The sequence below is a fragment of the Natrix helvetica genome (assembly GCF_964273705.1).
Source record: "Natrix helvetica genome assembly, chromosome: 1".
Classification (NCBI taxonomy): domain Eukaryota; kingdom Metazoa; phylum Chordata; class Lepidosauria; order Squamata; family Natricidae; genus Natrix; species Natrix helvetica.
In genome coordinates, this window is record NC_138548.1 from 67,181,128 (window position 1) to 67,197,500 (window position 16,373).

A 16,373-nucleotide genomic window follows, 5' to 3' on the forward strand; every position below is an offset into this window, starting at 1 on the left:
ATTGGTTGTAAGTCATAAGCCACTTTTTTCAGTGCAGTGGTAACTTCAAATGGTCACTAACTGAATGGTTGTAAGTCAAGGATTACTTTGAAAGCTTTTCCTCCTATAATGTTCTTTTTAATCTCTTCGTTTTATTTTTAATTATTCTTTTCCCTGTGGCTGTTTTTAATACTTTCTTGGGCATTTTAGCACATAAATTCTTAGACCTACTCATTATTTTGTTGTTCAATTAAATGTCTTCACCAAATTCCTGAGAGGCTGGTTTGAAATAAGAAGGATAGTAAAACCATAAATAAAGGTAAAGCATTAGCAGTGCTGGTTTATATTTTGATTTGATTGTTTACAGTGATTTCATTTTGATGAGTGTAAATGATATATTTCAGGTGGTCTGGCTTGCTATCATTATGTTAACAAAAGATTCATACTAAGCAGCAAAATGGCATTTACTGTATTGTTCTTAACCAGCCAGGTTAATGAGGTGTAATAGTTGGCCTGTGTTTGATGAATGATATGCCATATGGTTCAAATTTACCCTCTGGTCTTGTCGCAGTAGATAGCTTAAGTGATTTTAAACCTATTAAAATGCATTACATACTTATAACCTTCTCTATTTTGATCTTAGAATGAACAAGATTTTAGAAACAATTGTTTAATTCAGATACGAATAATGGGGACCAAAAATTTTCACAATCAGTGAGTGAGTTGTGGTGAGTCTCATATTCCCTGCTTCCTTTGTAACTTTCTGGAAGAGAATATGAGTCTTCTGATTTTAATCAACCGATGAACAAAGTGATTGTGAAATTAGTGAGCTAAAAAGAACATGTCAGAAAAAATGTGGTTTTTAGATATTGGCTTATTCAGAAACCATGATAAAAACAAAACAAACTTTTTTTTATCTTAGACATCACACAACTTTGTCTAGTTTTAAACTAAAACAGATGTTTCTCTTGTCCTTCTTATATACGAAAAAGGTCATATCCATAGCAGAAAGTCATTATATGTGTGTGTGTGTGTGTGTGTGTGTGTGTGTGTATGTATTCTTTATATTAGTTTTTGTTTGATTTTGAATGTTTATGTATGCTGCTTACAATCATAAATTATAAGTTGGAAAGTTTTTAATTTCCTTAACTAAGTACATATAAAACAGACTCATTCATGTTTCAAAAAGATCTGAAAGATGTACTTTAAATAATACAAGTGTAGCACCTTTCCTGCTACTCATTAAGTTAGTCACATCTTTTTTTCAGACAGGCAAAGAAGTCGGATTAAAATAGCCACTTTAATGAGCTACAAAGAGGTGCTGTGGCTCCTCCTATTCTCCCCACAACCACAACCCTGTAAGTAAGTGACTTTGGTTGGTGGCCCAAAGTCACCCAGCCAGCTTACATGCCTAAGGAGAATTCAGTTTCTGCTTTCTATCCTGGTGCCTTAACCACTAGACCAAAGTGCGTCTTCCATTTTTAAGAGAAACATGTTCTAAATATACCCCTTATGAGACACATATAGAGATCTTTAAACATTTGGTCATTTCACTTAGTGCTCTGCTACACTACTATCTTGACTCTTTGTAGAAGCTGAAGCAATTATATAAGAATTATCTCTGAAAACCTGGCAATTTTTAAAATATATTATGGAATATGTATATAATTAATGTACTTAGTTGTCATAATGTATAAATGACAAAACTGTGTTTTTAATAGAGAGTTATAGATAATCAGAAATATTGAAGCCAGCTACACTATAAACATGAATCCAGTGGTGGGTTTCTGCCGGTCCGCACCGGTTTGGGCAAACCGGTTGGTCAATGGATCCGGAAGTAAGTTTCTGCCCCGCCCCTGTCACTCACTCGCTCGCTCACTCGCCCCCGCCTGTCCAGAAGCCACTCCATTGCTAAACCAAGCCGCACGCCTATCCATCGAAAACAGCACTGAGTGGGGTGGGGAATCCTCCCTTTCCTCCTCTCAGCGATCTTTTGCAAAGGGAAACAGCTCTGAGAGGAGGGGAAAGCCTCCCATCGAAAACAGCGCTGAGTGGGGTGGGGAATCCTCCCTTTCCTCCTCTCAGCGATCTTTTGCGAAGGGAACCAGCTCTGAGGGTGGGGAAGCCTCCCATCGAAAACAGTGCTGAGTGGGTGGGGAATCCTCCCTTTCCTCCTCTCAGTGATTTTTTGCGAAGGGAGGCTTCTCAAAATGGGACGCCCCCATCTCTTTGTGCCCCTCAATCTGTCTCTCTCTCTCTCCCTCTGCCCTCCCCCAATGGCTCAGCGTGAAAAACTGGGGGGAACCATGCAGAGGAAAAGGAGGAGGAAGGAAAGGGGGGAGAGAAACGGGGGGAGGAAGAGAGAGAGAGAGAAAGAGTGACACACAAAGGGGGGAAGTTGGGAGACGCTCCCTCTAAATACTGACTCCCTCTGCTTTTTTGGGGAAAGGCAGCGATCTTAGGAGGGGAAAGGAGAAGAAGGTCCTTGGTGAAGCTCTACCCCCTATTCCCCCTATCCCAGTTAAGCCAGCTCGGTTTGGGACCCAGCCTTTCTAACTTCAATTGGGATCTTCTAACATCCGACTCCCACTCGGTCACATGGCCAGCAAGCCACTTCCACACGGTCACATGGCTGGCAAGCCACTCCCACCCGGTCACATGGCCAGCAAGCCACTCCCACCTGGTCACATGGCCTTCAAGCCACTCCCACAAAGCAGGCCACACCCACAGAGTACGTTCCAAAATTTGTTGAAACCCACCACTGCATGAATCAAATGTTATTTTAAATACTATGACATCATTTCCTCAAACTAAATCAAAATCCTGCTGAACATTTCATCTTTAAACAATTTGCAGATTTTTTTCCAATAGAGAAATAAATACAGTTTTAAAAATATATTCATTCTCTTTTAATTATTTTTTCCTGATACACTGTACATAGATATTTATCCTCAGAAAGCATCTTAGATTTGAAGCTAATGCAATAGACAGCTGTATAACAGAGTAATTTTTATAATGTATATCATAAAACTCAATTGTCATTATAAAACGTTCAATGGTTTTGGATTACACACCAAATGAATACAGTATAGAGATTTTCACATGGTACTGAGGAAGCCAATGAACTGAGTCAGTTCTTATAGATCTAGTAGAGGGCATGCTTTTGAAATGTTAACCACAAAGTATACAGTTCTTTAGGTATTCTAGTTTATTAAAATCTCATTGATTAACTTCAGCAAATAATAACAAAAGGAAAAATATAAAGTTAGGTTGTGCAAACTTGTAAAACAACTATTCCAGCCTTTGATAGAAATTTATATATTCAGCAATTTGCATATAGAGTAGAAAATATTAGAATAAAACAGAAATGTAAGTAAAATCTGTACATATGAATTATTCTCTCAATGGCAGGTATCTTTTTGTGGTACCATTTTCTTAATTTGCTTTCATAGAAACTATCTGAAAATGCTAAAATCTTTCTCAAACATCTTCCATTCAAAAGAACCACAGAAACAATTCTAAAACCATATCTAATGTAAGGATGGAAGTTGGTTGCCCTCAAATCAATTCCTGGAGACCAATGCATTGGAGGAATTGAAAATTACAGGAAGATATTTTCAGTAAGCTATCTTAAAAGAAATAGCTGGAAAAATATTTATATAGAATGTATATCCATCAAGTTCCACAGTTCCATATAAGGCAGTAATTGCTGCTCTGTCTCTTTTCAATTTATCTTTCCATTATTACTCACTGAATAATTCATCCATGTATTTTTCCATCATTATAAAACTGAAATAAGAATTAAGAAATATCAAAAAGATACAAAATAACATTTTAAATTCCTAATTTTTAAAAATTAGTATATTATCCACAATATCCAGAATCTCTTAATGAAATGGGTAGCTATAAAAATCAAATAAATAGAACTGATTACAGTAGGTAGTGCAGGTCCAAGCCCAAATACATTGCCAGTAGCTGTATTATGGTAGTTTCAAATCTAATCACTGCCAGTTTGGGTTAAGTCACAGGGGTGGGCTTCTGGGAGTTCGCACGGGTTTGGGCGATCCTCTACCTAGGATTCTGCCCAGTTTGGCAAACCCCCAAATACCACCCCTGGCTGCCATGCCCACTCTGCTCCTCCCCTCCCAGGAGTCTCCACGCGTCCCATTCATCAAGCCAGGTAAGTGCAGGGCCTGCACAGAGGCTCAGGGATGTGAAGGAATGGGCCTCCCAGAGGTTCTGGAAGTCCAGAACCTCCAGAGCCCAGGGGAAAAATGAAAAATGCCCCACCCTCACCATGGTGCAGGAGACTGACTAGGCCACACCCACCATAGCCACACCCACCTAGCAATGGGGCAGCGAACCCGTTGCTGCAATTTTTAAAGCCCACCTCTGGTTAAGGTGGAGGAATATCCATACTGTCACAGGAAGAAAATTGACTTTAATTCAAATCAGACTGCCTCTGAACCATCCAATGGGCTCAAAACAGCAGTGGGAGTAGGAGTGATGTCTAATTTCCTGCCACTTTTCCCACTGATTTTGCTTTTAGGAAGTTTCCACGGAGCATTGGATATTATTAAAATGTCACCACAGATGCACTGCAGAGCAATGCAACAGCAGCTAATTTATTAATACAACTGGTTTGAAGATACCTAAAACAACCCATGTGAGTAATGAGTCTCAGATTTCAGATGTTAGCCCATTAGATATACCTTGATTCAAAAAAAATTGCCCCAAGATGCACCATTCATCCAAGTAATGGTTATAAACACACAAACATACAGGAAAGTTTTAGAAGTATAAAGAAAAGTTTGTAAAATGAATTTTTATTTAAATATTAATAAAATATTCAAAAATGTCATCAACATCCTTTTCTAGACAATCCACTATTTCAAAGCAATGAAGTTATTCTATGTGAGCATTTCTACTTCATGATGACCAAAATCTTCATCCTAGGTTCACCTAGCCCCCACATTGTATGGCTATCAAAACATGCTTTGCGCAGCCATTGAAGCTCCGGAATGGGAGGAAAATGGAAAGAGAAAGTGTGTCCATTTGATGAGGAAATCATATTATTATAAAAGAGACTACCCCCCAAAAAATTAAAGCTAAATTAAATTTGGAAACAGAAGAGAACAAGCGGCGAAATTAAGCTACATTAGACAGTGTGTTATCCTTTTTTTAAAAAAATTCTTTTACAGATGGAACTTTTGCAAACGTTTCCTATTCTTTAAATTGAACGGATTAATTTTTCTTCTACTACTTTTTATACTCTTTTTTTTATACCTATGGATTAAAATCTTTTTCCTTATTTTTATAATGCTGGATTGGATGGGGTTTTTTGCTCCATTTAAGAATTTTGTTTTCTTTAAGCCTAGAATATAAAGAAGATATAAAAGGAATACAAACAGGGCTGTAATAACAGAGGGAAAGGAAGTAACACTGCCACTTGGAGGCTGGAGGTTTGGAAGGCTTGGAAATATTGTTTTTTCTTTTTTCTCTTGGATCATTTGACTTTGCATTTCAAGGTTCTTCAGCTTGTTTACGGAGAGTGATAGTGAGAAGAGCATGGGTTGTTTATATAGGTGCTCTTCCGGAGCTTTATTGGTAGCTGGAATGGAGTGAAAACAAAGCCTTGTCTTAAAAGATTATAAATGAACTTGTTTTAAATTTAATAAAAAGTTTTGAATGCCAGAGTGGCCGTGTTTACAAGTTGGAAGAATGGCGCATCATGAAAAAGAAACCTTAACATTGCAAAAGATTATGTTTGAAATTCAAAAATTATTAGAAGTAACAGAGAAAATTGAGAAGAGATTGGAGAACATAGATCGTAGAACAGTATTTGATGGAAAAATTGAGGATGTTCATCAAATAAAGAAAGTGGAGGTCAGAGTTCTAAAAACTGAAGGAAAATATAAACAAAGAGGCAAGAAAATTGTTGATACTGACAGTGAACTAAACGTGGTTGGAAATGGAAAGAGTGGAATATGGAAAGGGGAAATAGATGGACTGGAGCAAAGTATAGAAGAAGAAAAGAAAGAAGAATTGATGGAACTAAGGAGAGAGATCTTGTCAGAAGTACTAGTGATAACCAAAGATAAGCTGATCGAAGAAGCAGATGGAGGGTTTCGAGCTTATACAAGATATGCAATAAGCAATAAGTTGCAAAGAGAAGTCCATACAAAACTTACTAAGGAAATAACCAGAATACTAATGCCACAAATGGCAAGAGACATAAGACTGCACTATTACTGGAAAGACACAGGTTGATGTAATGAAAGCTTATAATAAAAAAATTAAGTTAAATTTAGTTAAATTTAGAGCATTATGTATAAAATGAAGTGATAATGGATATGGTTAAAAATTGATTGATAATGATAATAATGCATATATATGTATTGGTTTGATAAGAGGAAATTTGATATAAATTTATATATATATATATACATATACATATATATATATATATATATATATATATATATATATATATATATATATATATATATATATATATATATATATATATATATATATATACACACACACACACACACACACACACACACACACACACACACACACTGGTTTTGTTGTATTCGGGTCTTTTCCCGTGTAAGATCTTACACAGGAAAAGACCCGAATACAACAAAACCAGCATAGCTACACCCGTGAAAATCTACGAAAACATATATATATACTTCCGTGCATCCCTTCCACAGTCATCACAATTCATATCAAATCATATATTTTAAATTATATATATATATATATATATATATATATATATATATATATATATATAATGATTTAAAATATATGATTTGATATGAATTGTGATGACTGTGGAAGGGATGCACGGAAGTTTTGTAACCAATTGACACACTTTCTACAACTTGTAATGGAAGATGGTTTTGTAGTTTGCTTTTTTGTGTTTTGTCTGTTTGTGTTTATTCAAAAATAAAAAAAAATTATAAAAAAAGAGCTGAATAAGTTTCTTGGATGAGAACTGAAACTTCTTCAAAGAAAAACTAGGAAGTCGAGTTGCCTTTTGAAAAAGCACCTATGGGACATCTTGAGAATATCATGGATAACCATGAAAAGAAACAAATGGATCATGGAACAAATCAAAGTTCTCACTCAAAGCACAAAAACCAACCTCAAAATATCATACTTTGGATCCATTATTTGAAGGGATAGTTCTCTTTAAAAGTCTATAATGCTGGAAATGTGGAAAGAGAACAATCAGCAGGAAAGTTAATGGTTTCATACAGCAACAGTGTACCATTACCTGGCTTGAATTTGATAGGAATAATCATCTAAAGCACTAAAACAAATTAATAAGATGATGCAGTTATCATTAATAATATTCCTTCCATTCCTATTTTGATCAAAAACACCTCAGCCTTTGAGTTTTATGATTATTAATATTATTCAGAACAGAATAGTTAATGGTATAAATTATGCCCTTGGCCAGCTTCATTTATGGACATTTCCTAAATTCTACTGGAGTTTATTCTTTCAAATCTCAGTGTTTCAGAATTAGTTTAATATCATATATAACAAGCGTTTTAACCTACCAATTGTGAGCAACACAGAGGCCTCATAATATTCAATGATTTACCAACTTATAATTGGAACAAACCACAACTGCTCTTTCCAAATGGTAATAAACATAAACATTTCAGTTTATGCTTAAAAACTATTTAAATGGTAAAAATCTGTCTTTTAAAAATTAAAATGTATTAATGTGAGCTTAAATCTAAACTCTATATAAGGTACCTCTAAAAAGGAAATAAGACTGAATGGAATCAACATGCAATTTTCATCTCTGCTGCAGGAAAAATCAGATGACTAAAAGTAAAAAAATCATAAAACTTACATAGTTCCTTCCTTTGCAACTGCTGCCTGTTCTGATTATGTACATCTATCTTGAAAACAGTTTTACATCATGCAGTAAGTTTTTCTGTGGCTGCTTTGATAAGAAAACTTTCAGCTCAACACCAGTGTGAGCAAGAGGTATCTTTGTACACAAATACTTCCTGTTTTCATTCTATGATCAAATATGTTATTTGCAGGGGACAGCACTTGAGAAAGGAAAACAGAGATGTCTGAAAGACTAATTGAGTGTACTAAGGGGCTGTTTGGCATTGAAGAAAAAAATAGCTTTCCAAGGCTATGTATAAACCTTGCACGGGTCAGATTTCTTGCTGTTCCTTTTCTTTAACTCTCTTTGAAGTGAAATAACAACAGCCTTAATGTCAGGTTTACCTTTCTGATATCATAATCTTTATGTACTTCTGAAAAGCTTATACTACCAGGTTAGGATTTCCTTTACCCACTCAAACACTGGATATTATCCAGAATAAGCAAGTATGCTTCCAAGCAATTCATTCTCAGATCCTTTCATCTTCCTGTACTATTGTAATATCATACATAAGGCAGTTCCCAATTGCATAATAAGAACATGGTTGAATTATAATGGAAGCAGAGGAAATGTGTGTAAAAAATAGTTTTGCATATAGCCTACTATTTGTATTTTTGAAGTTGTTCCAAAAGTAGGATTGTGGAATTGTAATATTTATAATCAGGAGATAACATTATGAAATGTTAATGTCAATGGGTCAAATTAATTCATGAAGAATTATAATCAAGTTTCAAAAGAACTTTCGTTAATATACAGAAGCAGTACAATTAAGTTTGAATTGTATTGTAGAATATTTATTGCACTAAATATTGTTAATAGAAGAATATGTGTGCATATATGTAAATATGTATATTTGTACCAATCAAATATTTCATATACAAAAATGTTTTGTGAACTTAAGAATTTTTCTCAGTCCTGTGCCTGCGGGGCCAAGAGTAGGTTAATGATTTTTGTCATACTGAAACTAACAACTAACAATTGCTACAGTTGGCCTTTAGTATTTTATTTCTCCTTTTCAGGTATTCAAAATAGGTGACAATAGCTTGCAGTTGAGAACATATGTAGAGAGACCCCTGTGGGTTATGGAAAAAGTTGTTCCATACTGGTTGGCTGTTTGAAAAAAAAATACAGCCAGAGTCCTTTTATGTTCCTTTCATTAATGAGAATACATGAATGTCAAAATGCACCAATGGGCCATTCAAGGGGCAAAGCCTTAGCAGCCCCTTCTTTAAGAACACATCCTGGGATGTAAAATACATTTGCTTAACAAATTAAAATAATGAGATAATTCAATTAGTTTCTTCTTTAAAGAAAGAGCGAAAAGGGTACATTGTAAGATTATTGTAATAGAAGAATAGGTCACAGAGCACAAAAGGGTGGACCAACCTATTTGAAATAAGGTTAGAGAAGTAATGAACAGAAAAAGTTTAAAATTAGAAGCTGTTTTTATAATGAATTTTCTCTGAAACAATATTTATAAAGTTAACATTTATTTTTGGGGTTGGAGAAAAGTTATATTTTGAAAGAACTATATTGCTTGAGAACCACAAAGAAAAAAAATTAAGAAATGAGGCACTATTTAAGAGGAAGATTTTTTTTCCTTGTCTACATGCATTTAGAGCAAACTTCTTTTGAATTTTCAATTCACTAATCAGAGGTCTGCACTATCATTCTGAAGCTCAAGGATTATTAGTACATTCTTTGACATCTATAAACTCATTAAAACCTAGATGGTAATTTTTTTAACTTATTCAAAGCTTTTCTTTAAGTCATAAATTTCTTTAAGTCATTTAAAGTGAGTTTTTAAAAAAACCACACAAATTTCAAGACAAAATATCCTGGAAAATGATATTCAAGGTACAATATACACAAATTCTTCTACTGGAAGCCATTTAGAACAAAAAGCAATGGAGAAATCTATAGAAATGATGTAGAAGATTTGGTGAGAGAAATTAACATTAAGCTTAAGTGAACTGAATTAAAATACTCATAGCCCCCATTTTTTTCTTTATCATTGTGCTGCTCTTCAAACCACTTCCTTAACTTAAAAAAAAATCATTCCCGTTACACTCAACTTCCAAATTAAAAACATTTTACAGGTTAGTAAATCTCCAGCTGAGGTGATGTAGCAAAGAACAGCTGTGAAGTAATTTTGATAATGATGAGAATAATAAGCACATGGCAAGGTTCAGGGCTTTGCTGTTGCAGCTTCAGTGCTCTTGAATAGATAAAAGTGATTAAATACTCCTGATTATCCCTGACCAATATGTAATGGATTTACAGCCCTTTCAATTAGTCAGTATTTGCTTAGGACTCATTATTTTGTCTTTGGTTAAGTAATCAGCCCAGAGACTCATGTTCTGTCTAATTCCTCTGAGCCAACTGGGTACTATGGGGCACCTGACCTTTGGAATGGCCATAGCTGGAAGGCAAAAATAACCACTACCCGAACAGAGAGGCTGGCTGTTTGGAATAATCCTGACCCTTTAGGCCAGATCAAGTTACCTTAGTTTGCTAATAACGCTCTTACATCAAAATGAAGATTTAGAATTGTGGATCTATTGGTGCCTAGTCACTAAAGCTGTTCTACTAGCTACTGAGAAATGTTGAGTAGTCACTACCATAAGTAAAACAGGTATCCTCAAAGTGATTATGACACTGAAATTAATTACCATATGAACAATGTATTAATGTTAATACAGCTAGTCCTCAACTTACAACAGTTCATTTAGTGACTGAAGTTACAATGGCATTGGAAAAAAGTGACTTATGACTGGTTTTCATACTTACAATAATTGCAGCATCCCATGGCCACATGATCAAAATTCAGATGCTTGGCAACTATTTATGACAGATGCAGTGTCCTGGAGTAAGCTTTGTGACCTTCTCATAAGCAAAGTCAATGGGAAAGCCAGATTCACTTAACAACCATGTTACTAACTTAATAACTGCAGTGATTCATTAAACAATTGTGGCAAGAAAGTTGTTAAAAGAAACAAAACTCACTTAACAACTGTCTTGCTTAACAACAACAAAATTTGGCATATATATATATACATATATATATATATATATATATATATATATATATATATATATATATATATATATATATATATATATATATATATAATGTAGCTGATGAGAGCTAAATAGCTTGAAATAGATCTATACTAGTCTCCCTTTATTTATTTATCAGCACAAATACAACACAAACATAGCAAAGGCAACATTAAAAATAAAAATATGGTTTTCTGCCTGGATGGTCTTCTGTAATAAGCCGAAGGACAGAAAGGGGGAGTAGTAAGCTCCCTCCCATATTTGGGCATACCAGGGGTTGTAACACAAATACATACCTATTTCCCTGGCTCAGCTGATAAGGAGGAGAGCCTGTGGCTTAGTGGCTAATACATCTGTCTAATATGTAATATAGCCCAGGTTCTAATCCCAGTAAGGGTATGGCTAGCTGATGAGAGCTAAATAGCTTGAAATAGATCTATACTAGTCTCCCTTTATTTATTTATCAGCACAAATACAACACACACACACACACACACACATATATATATGGGCGTACCAGGGGTTGTAACACAAAATACATATACATATACATATACATATACATATATGTGAGTGTGTGTGTGTGTGTGTATTTGTGTTACAACCCCTGGTATGACTAAATATGGGAGGAAGGTCACTACTCCCTCTTTCTGTCCTTCGGCTTATCACAGAAGACCATGTAGCCATGATAAGCCAAAGGACAGAAAGAGGGAGTAGTGACCTTCCTCCCATATTTAGTCATACCAGGGGTTGTAACACAAATACATACCTATTTCCCTGGCTCAACTGATAAGGAACAGAGCCCGTGGCTTAGTGGCTAAAACTCCTGCCTAAGATTCAAATCCCAGTAAGGGTATGGCTAGCTGATGAGAGCTAATTAGCTCGAAATAGATCTATACTAGTCTCCCTTTATTTATTTATCAGTACAAATATAACATAGATAGATAGATAGATAGATAGATAGATAGATAGATAGATAGATAGATAGATAGATAGATAGATGATAGATAGATAGATAGATATAGATATATAGATATAGATATAGATATATAGATATATGTTCATGCCTAAATGGTAATAGTAAACAAAATACCATCTCAAAATACGAGTTGCAAACAGCATAGCTTGCTATTCAAATATTCCTTTCCCGATTTTTAACCCTAAAGTCAATATGGCTAGCTTTTAAAATAAGGGTTTAAAAGAGCAGACAGGATTGAGAAGGGTATCCTTATTACAACACAAAAATATTTTCTATAGAACTTCTGTATCTTATTGGAATATACATACCAAAGTACTATATTTTCCAAAATGAATATACCACCACTATTCTGAAAGGTCTAGTCTAGGGACTAATCGCATCTGTTTAATTCTGGGAAAATCTGAAGCTCACATTAAATAACATAAATCATACCACAGAACTGCTTGGTTCACAATAACCCTTGAAAAGTTATTTAAGCTTGGCTGACCCTTCACTGATGACCACATATTGTCTGTATGTATGTGTGTGAAATCTAGGACCATTAACCAATCTTCTCCAAGTTAGTATCTTGCAGATGTGCTAAGAATTAAAGAAAATAAAGGCCAGCACATGTGGAAGGTACCAGCTTGGGAGAAGCTACCATATAGATTTATACTGTTTGCAAAAGACACCAAAATTAATTAACTGTTATATTTCATTGTATTTTTTTACTTGAGGCCATTCATGTATCATACACACACATATCACTCTAAAATTTACATCACAGTAAAATATAAAATTACAATATCTGAATACATTTTATTCTATTTTATTTATTGAATTTATACAGCCTACATCTCATGTTTATGACTCAAAACAGTACCCCAAATAAAAAATAGAACTTTACAAACAACCTAATTAAAACAAAACCCATTAAATGCAGGTAGTCATCATTTAGCAACTGCCTCATTTAGCAATCATTCACAATTACAACAAGAATTAAAAAGAAACTTTGCAACCAAGACTTGCGTTTGCAACCTTTGTGGGTCTGTGAGGCTAAGGAAAAGTGAATTAGAATTGTAAAGGATGTTTCACATAGCAACCGCTTTGCTTAACAACACAGTTGCTTTCCCAATTGTGGTCACTAAATGAAGACTACCTGTACAATAAAAACAGTTAAAAATTATATAATAACAAAAAAAATCAAGGGAGAGTGCTTTCTAAACTTATGCACAATAGAACATTTTACAGGCATCCCATGAGATCCCAGGCCCAATGGCAAAATCAAAGTTTGTTTTATATTAAAGTAAGTTAATAGATTTATAAATTCTGAAAGAAAAATTAACTATAAGGACTTTTGTTCAAAAGAATTCTTTAAATTCTTTTAAAAGTCCACTTACTGTGAGATGTTGGAAAAGCCACGCTCTCATTATATTTGTTGCTACTTTAGGGAAGATTCCTCTTTTCTTTTGACGCTTTTTATCCTTGTCTGGATCATCATCATCACCTGTGCCGGGAGAAGCTACACTGTTGTCTAAACCATCCCCTAAAAGAAAAAGAAATGGGACAAGAGATAATGAACAACCACTGTAAACCCATTTGATTAATCAGATTAACTACTTAAGCACTAATGAACTGTTATTCATATATGAAGACATCCAGTATTTTTAATGTCTTAGATATAATTTTGATAGAAATATAAAAAGTTAGAAATCATTGCCCATCCAAATATTAATTTTATACTGCATACACACAGAGACCATTAATTCAATTATAGATATGTATTTCAAATGGTGCAATATCTCTTTGTAAATTATAGGTTACAATATTTGAAAATCTATCATGAGAAAACCTATTTACTATAAATGCATTCCTTGCAGCCATCAAGTTAAATGTTCTGTGGTCTATATATTTTGAACCCTCTGCATAGGTGACAATAAATATTTCACTGTTAGATGAATGTAACATATTATCAGCTCATCCCTTCCCTATACGCTCTCATCTACCTATAATGCATACATGCATGTAAGCTTGTACACGCAAGTCCGCAAACACAAACATATCTAGCATGATCCTAAACAGTTATTGGAAGACAGGAAAACCTTTGTGTCTGCATCAGTGATTATTATTCTATTTCTAAAAAAAAAAGATGTACATCAAGGTAGGGTGCTCACTTAATCAGAACTTTCCATCAACATCTTTCTCTTCAGTGGTTTTTCCTGGCATTAATTGTGCATTAGCAAAAAATCATTTACTTTTAACAGTCATAGTTATTTTTTCTTGCCCTCCAGCAAAAATGCCTTGAAAGCATGCCTGGAGGGCATCTAAATTATGTATCTGAAAAACTCTTCTGGCAAGGCATTGCAGGACCCCTACTTTCTTAAAATTCATACGAGCACGTCTTCCTGTTTTTGGGAAGGCATCAATCAAGAGCAGCAATATATGCCATATTCCTACATTAATATTTGAACTAATAACTCTTAAAAAAAGGAAAGAAACAAGATCCGACTTGTGGCATAATCAAATGCAAAATAAATGAAGAATACTGGGACAGCACTGAGACTTTATAGATTGCTGTGTTTTCCTTACACATCATTAGCCCGAAGCCACACGAAAGAGGAAAACAGAGAAGTGGAGAGTTTATGCTCCCTGCTGGTGTTTAAGAAGCTGAGGTCCTGGAAGGACATCTGGGAATTGCACTGAGACGGTGGTTTTGTAATTTAAGAATAGACATTCATTAGCAGTAAATGCCATAAATCCCATGCTAAGTAAAAACCTTGTCCAAGAAAGCCTAAAACAATAAACTCTGTGCTCAATGTAGCCTGAGTCAGAGGCTTCATAGCTTCCTGAGGAATGCTACAGACCCACAAACTAATTCCTGTAGCCTCTTCTACTTCTTTAGCACTGCTAAATTAAATGCATTGCAATTATACAGTCTATTTTCCTCCAAACTTTAAATTTTATTTCTCCTTTATCTGTTCTCCTCACACACCTCTTCTTTGGTATGTCTTAAGCATACATGCATGAATGCATCAGGGTTGCAACTACCTAACCCTCTTTTTTTAAAAAAAAGAAACAAAAAACTCCTGAGCAAAGAGCTGGAAGATTAATTTTATTGACATTCCCATTTTAACTGCAATGTGATATCTTCCATCACATAGAAAAGATGGTCCTCACTATTTACAGAATGACAGGCCATTTCATTACAACCACCCTGCCCCAAGGCTGAGTAGTTCCTTTCCATCTGCCAAAGGGGACTGGCTTTTTTCTCTCCCCCCCCCCTTTTTTTTTTGACTTATGGCAAATAAAAGGTAAATAGAAAGGTTGAAGAGCAATCTAAGGAAAAGACATCAGACCATCTTCAGCTATCTGCTTTGGAAAAATGCTATTTTAGAAGGTTTTTTTCCCTAGTAGCCTACCACCCTACATCTATGCGTCCATAAGCATAAATCCTTTTACAGTCATACCAATTCCACTATGCCAAGGAACTGCTGCAAGGCAAATTTTCACAACATTAATGGCTTCTGACTGCTCCTTGGCAACCCCAGCATTTTAACCTGGGTGGATGTACTCCCAAAATACAGAGACTGGAGCTATCTCATCAGCTGTTCATATGACACAGATGGAGAGTGGCTATTAGGAGCCAGGCAATGGGCCTTAGGGATCTGAGGTGCTGTACTGTAGCCTCAGGCAATTTTGAAAACAGTACCCAGAGATGGAGGGGCAAATACAATCTACGGCAAAAGTGCAAGTTTGAAATCAGTAGGCCTATCCATTGTCTAGATAAAGATATCTTTGTCTTCACTAAAAATCTATGTATGAATGCATATAATGGCTGAAAATAGAAAAGAATACTTCCTTAACCTATCTCCTTTTCTCAGACAGATGAAAAACACTCCAAAATTATGCGAATGAACTCATGCACTGTTTCTCTCTAGGCCAATGATTATGTGTGTGTGTGCATTCATGGAGATTTTGGATGTTATGTATGGCATAATTTGGACCTTCAAAATTATCAAGATAGCACTTTAGTTTTAAAATTGATATTAAGAGATGATTACACTTGATTCAGATTCCTCTAGTTAAACTTGGCTAACATTTACTTTCGTACACTGTAAACTATTAGAAGTTAATTGTCAGTAATGACTTTAACTCAACATACACAAAAACTATTTATATAAGAACAAAACTAGATATTGGAAACAAAATGATAATTAAAATTCTACAAGCATCAATAACTGATTTTTAATAGGGATAATCACACTATAATGGTAAAGCATAAACCTGACAGCTGCATTATAAATGAAGAAATATTTAGCATAACACTTTTAGATTCCATTAAAATTAAACATGGAAGCTACACCTTATATATAACAAGTTCAAAAGTGGAATTAGTCTGAATCGAGATGAAAGTTGGTGAACTGAATTATTATGAAAAAAGGCATATAC

At 34.8% G+C, this 16,373-nt stretch overlaps 1 protein-coding gene across 8 annotated transcripts in view; it reads right to left on the reverse strand.

Moving 5' to 3' along the window:
• The window catches only part of MEIS2 (Meis homeobox 2), a 234,730-nt gene that overhangs the window by 148,874 nt on the left and 69,483 nt on the right, over nucleotides 1-16,373 (reverse strand). For all 8 annotated transcript variants that reach the window (XM_081955711.1, XM_081955712.1, XM_081955713.1 and 5 more), the window contains one exon: nucleotides 13,325-13,470. In XM_081955711.1, the coding sequence (XP_081811837.1) occupies nucleotides 13,325-13,470 (146 nt within the window). The remainder of the gene's footprint in view (nucleotides 1-13,324; nucleotides 13,471-16,373) is intronic.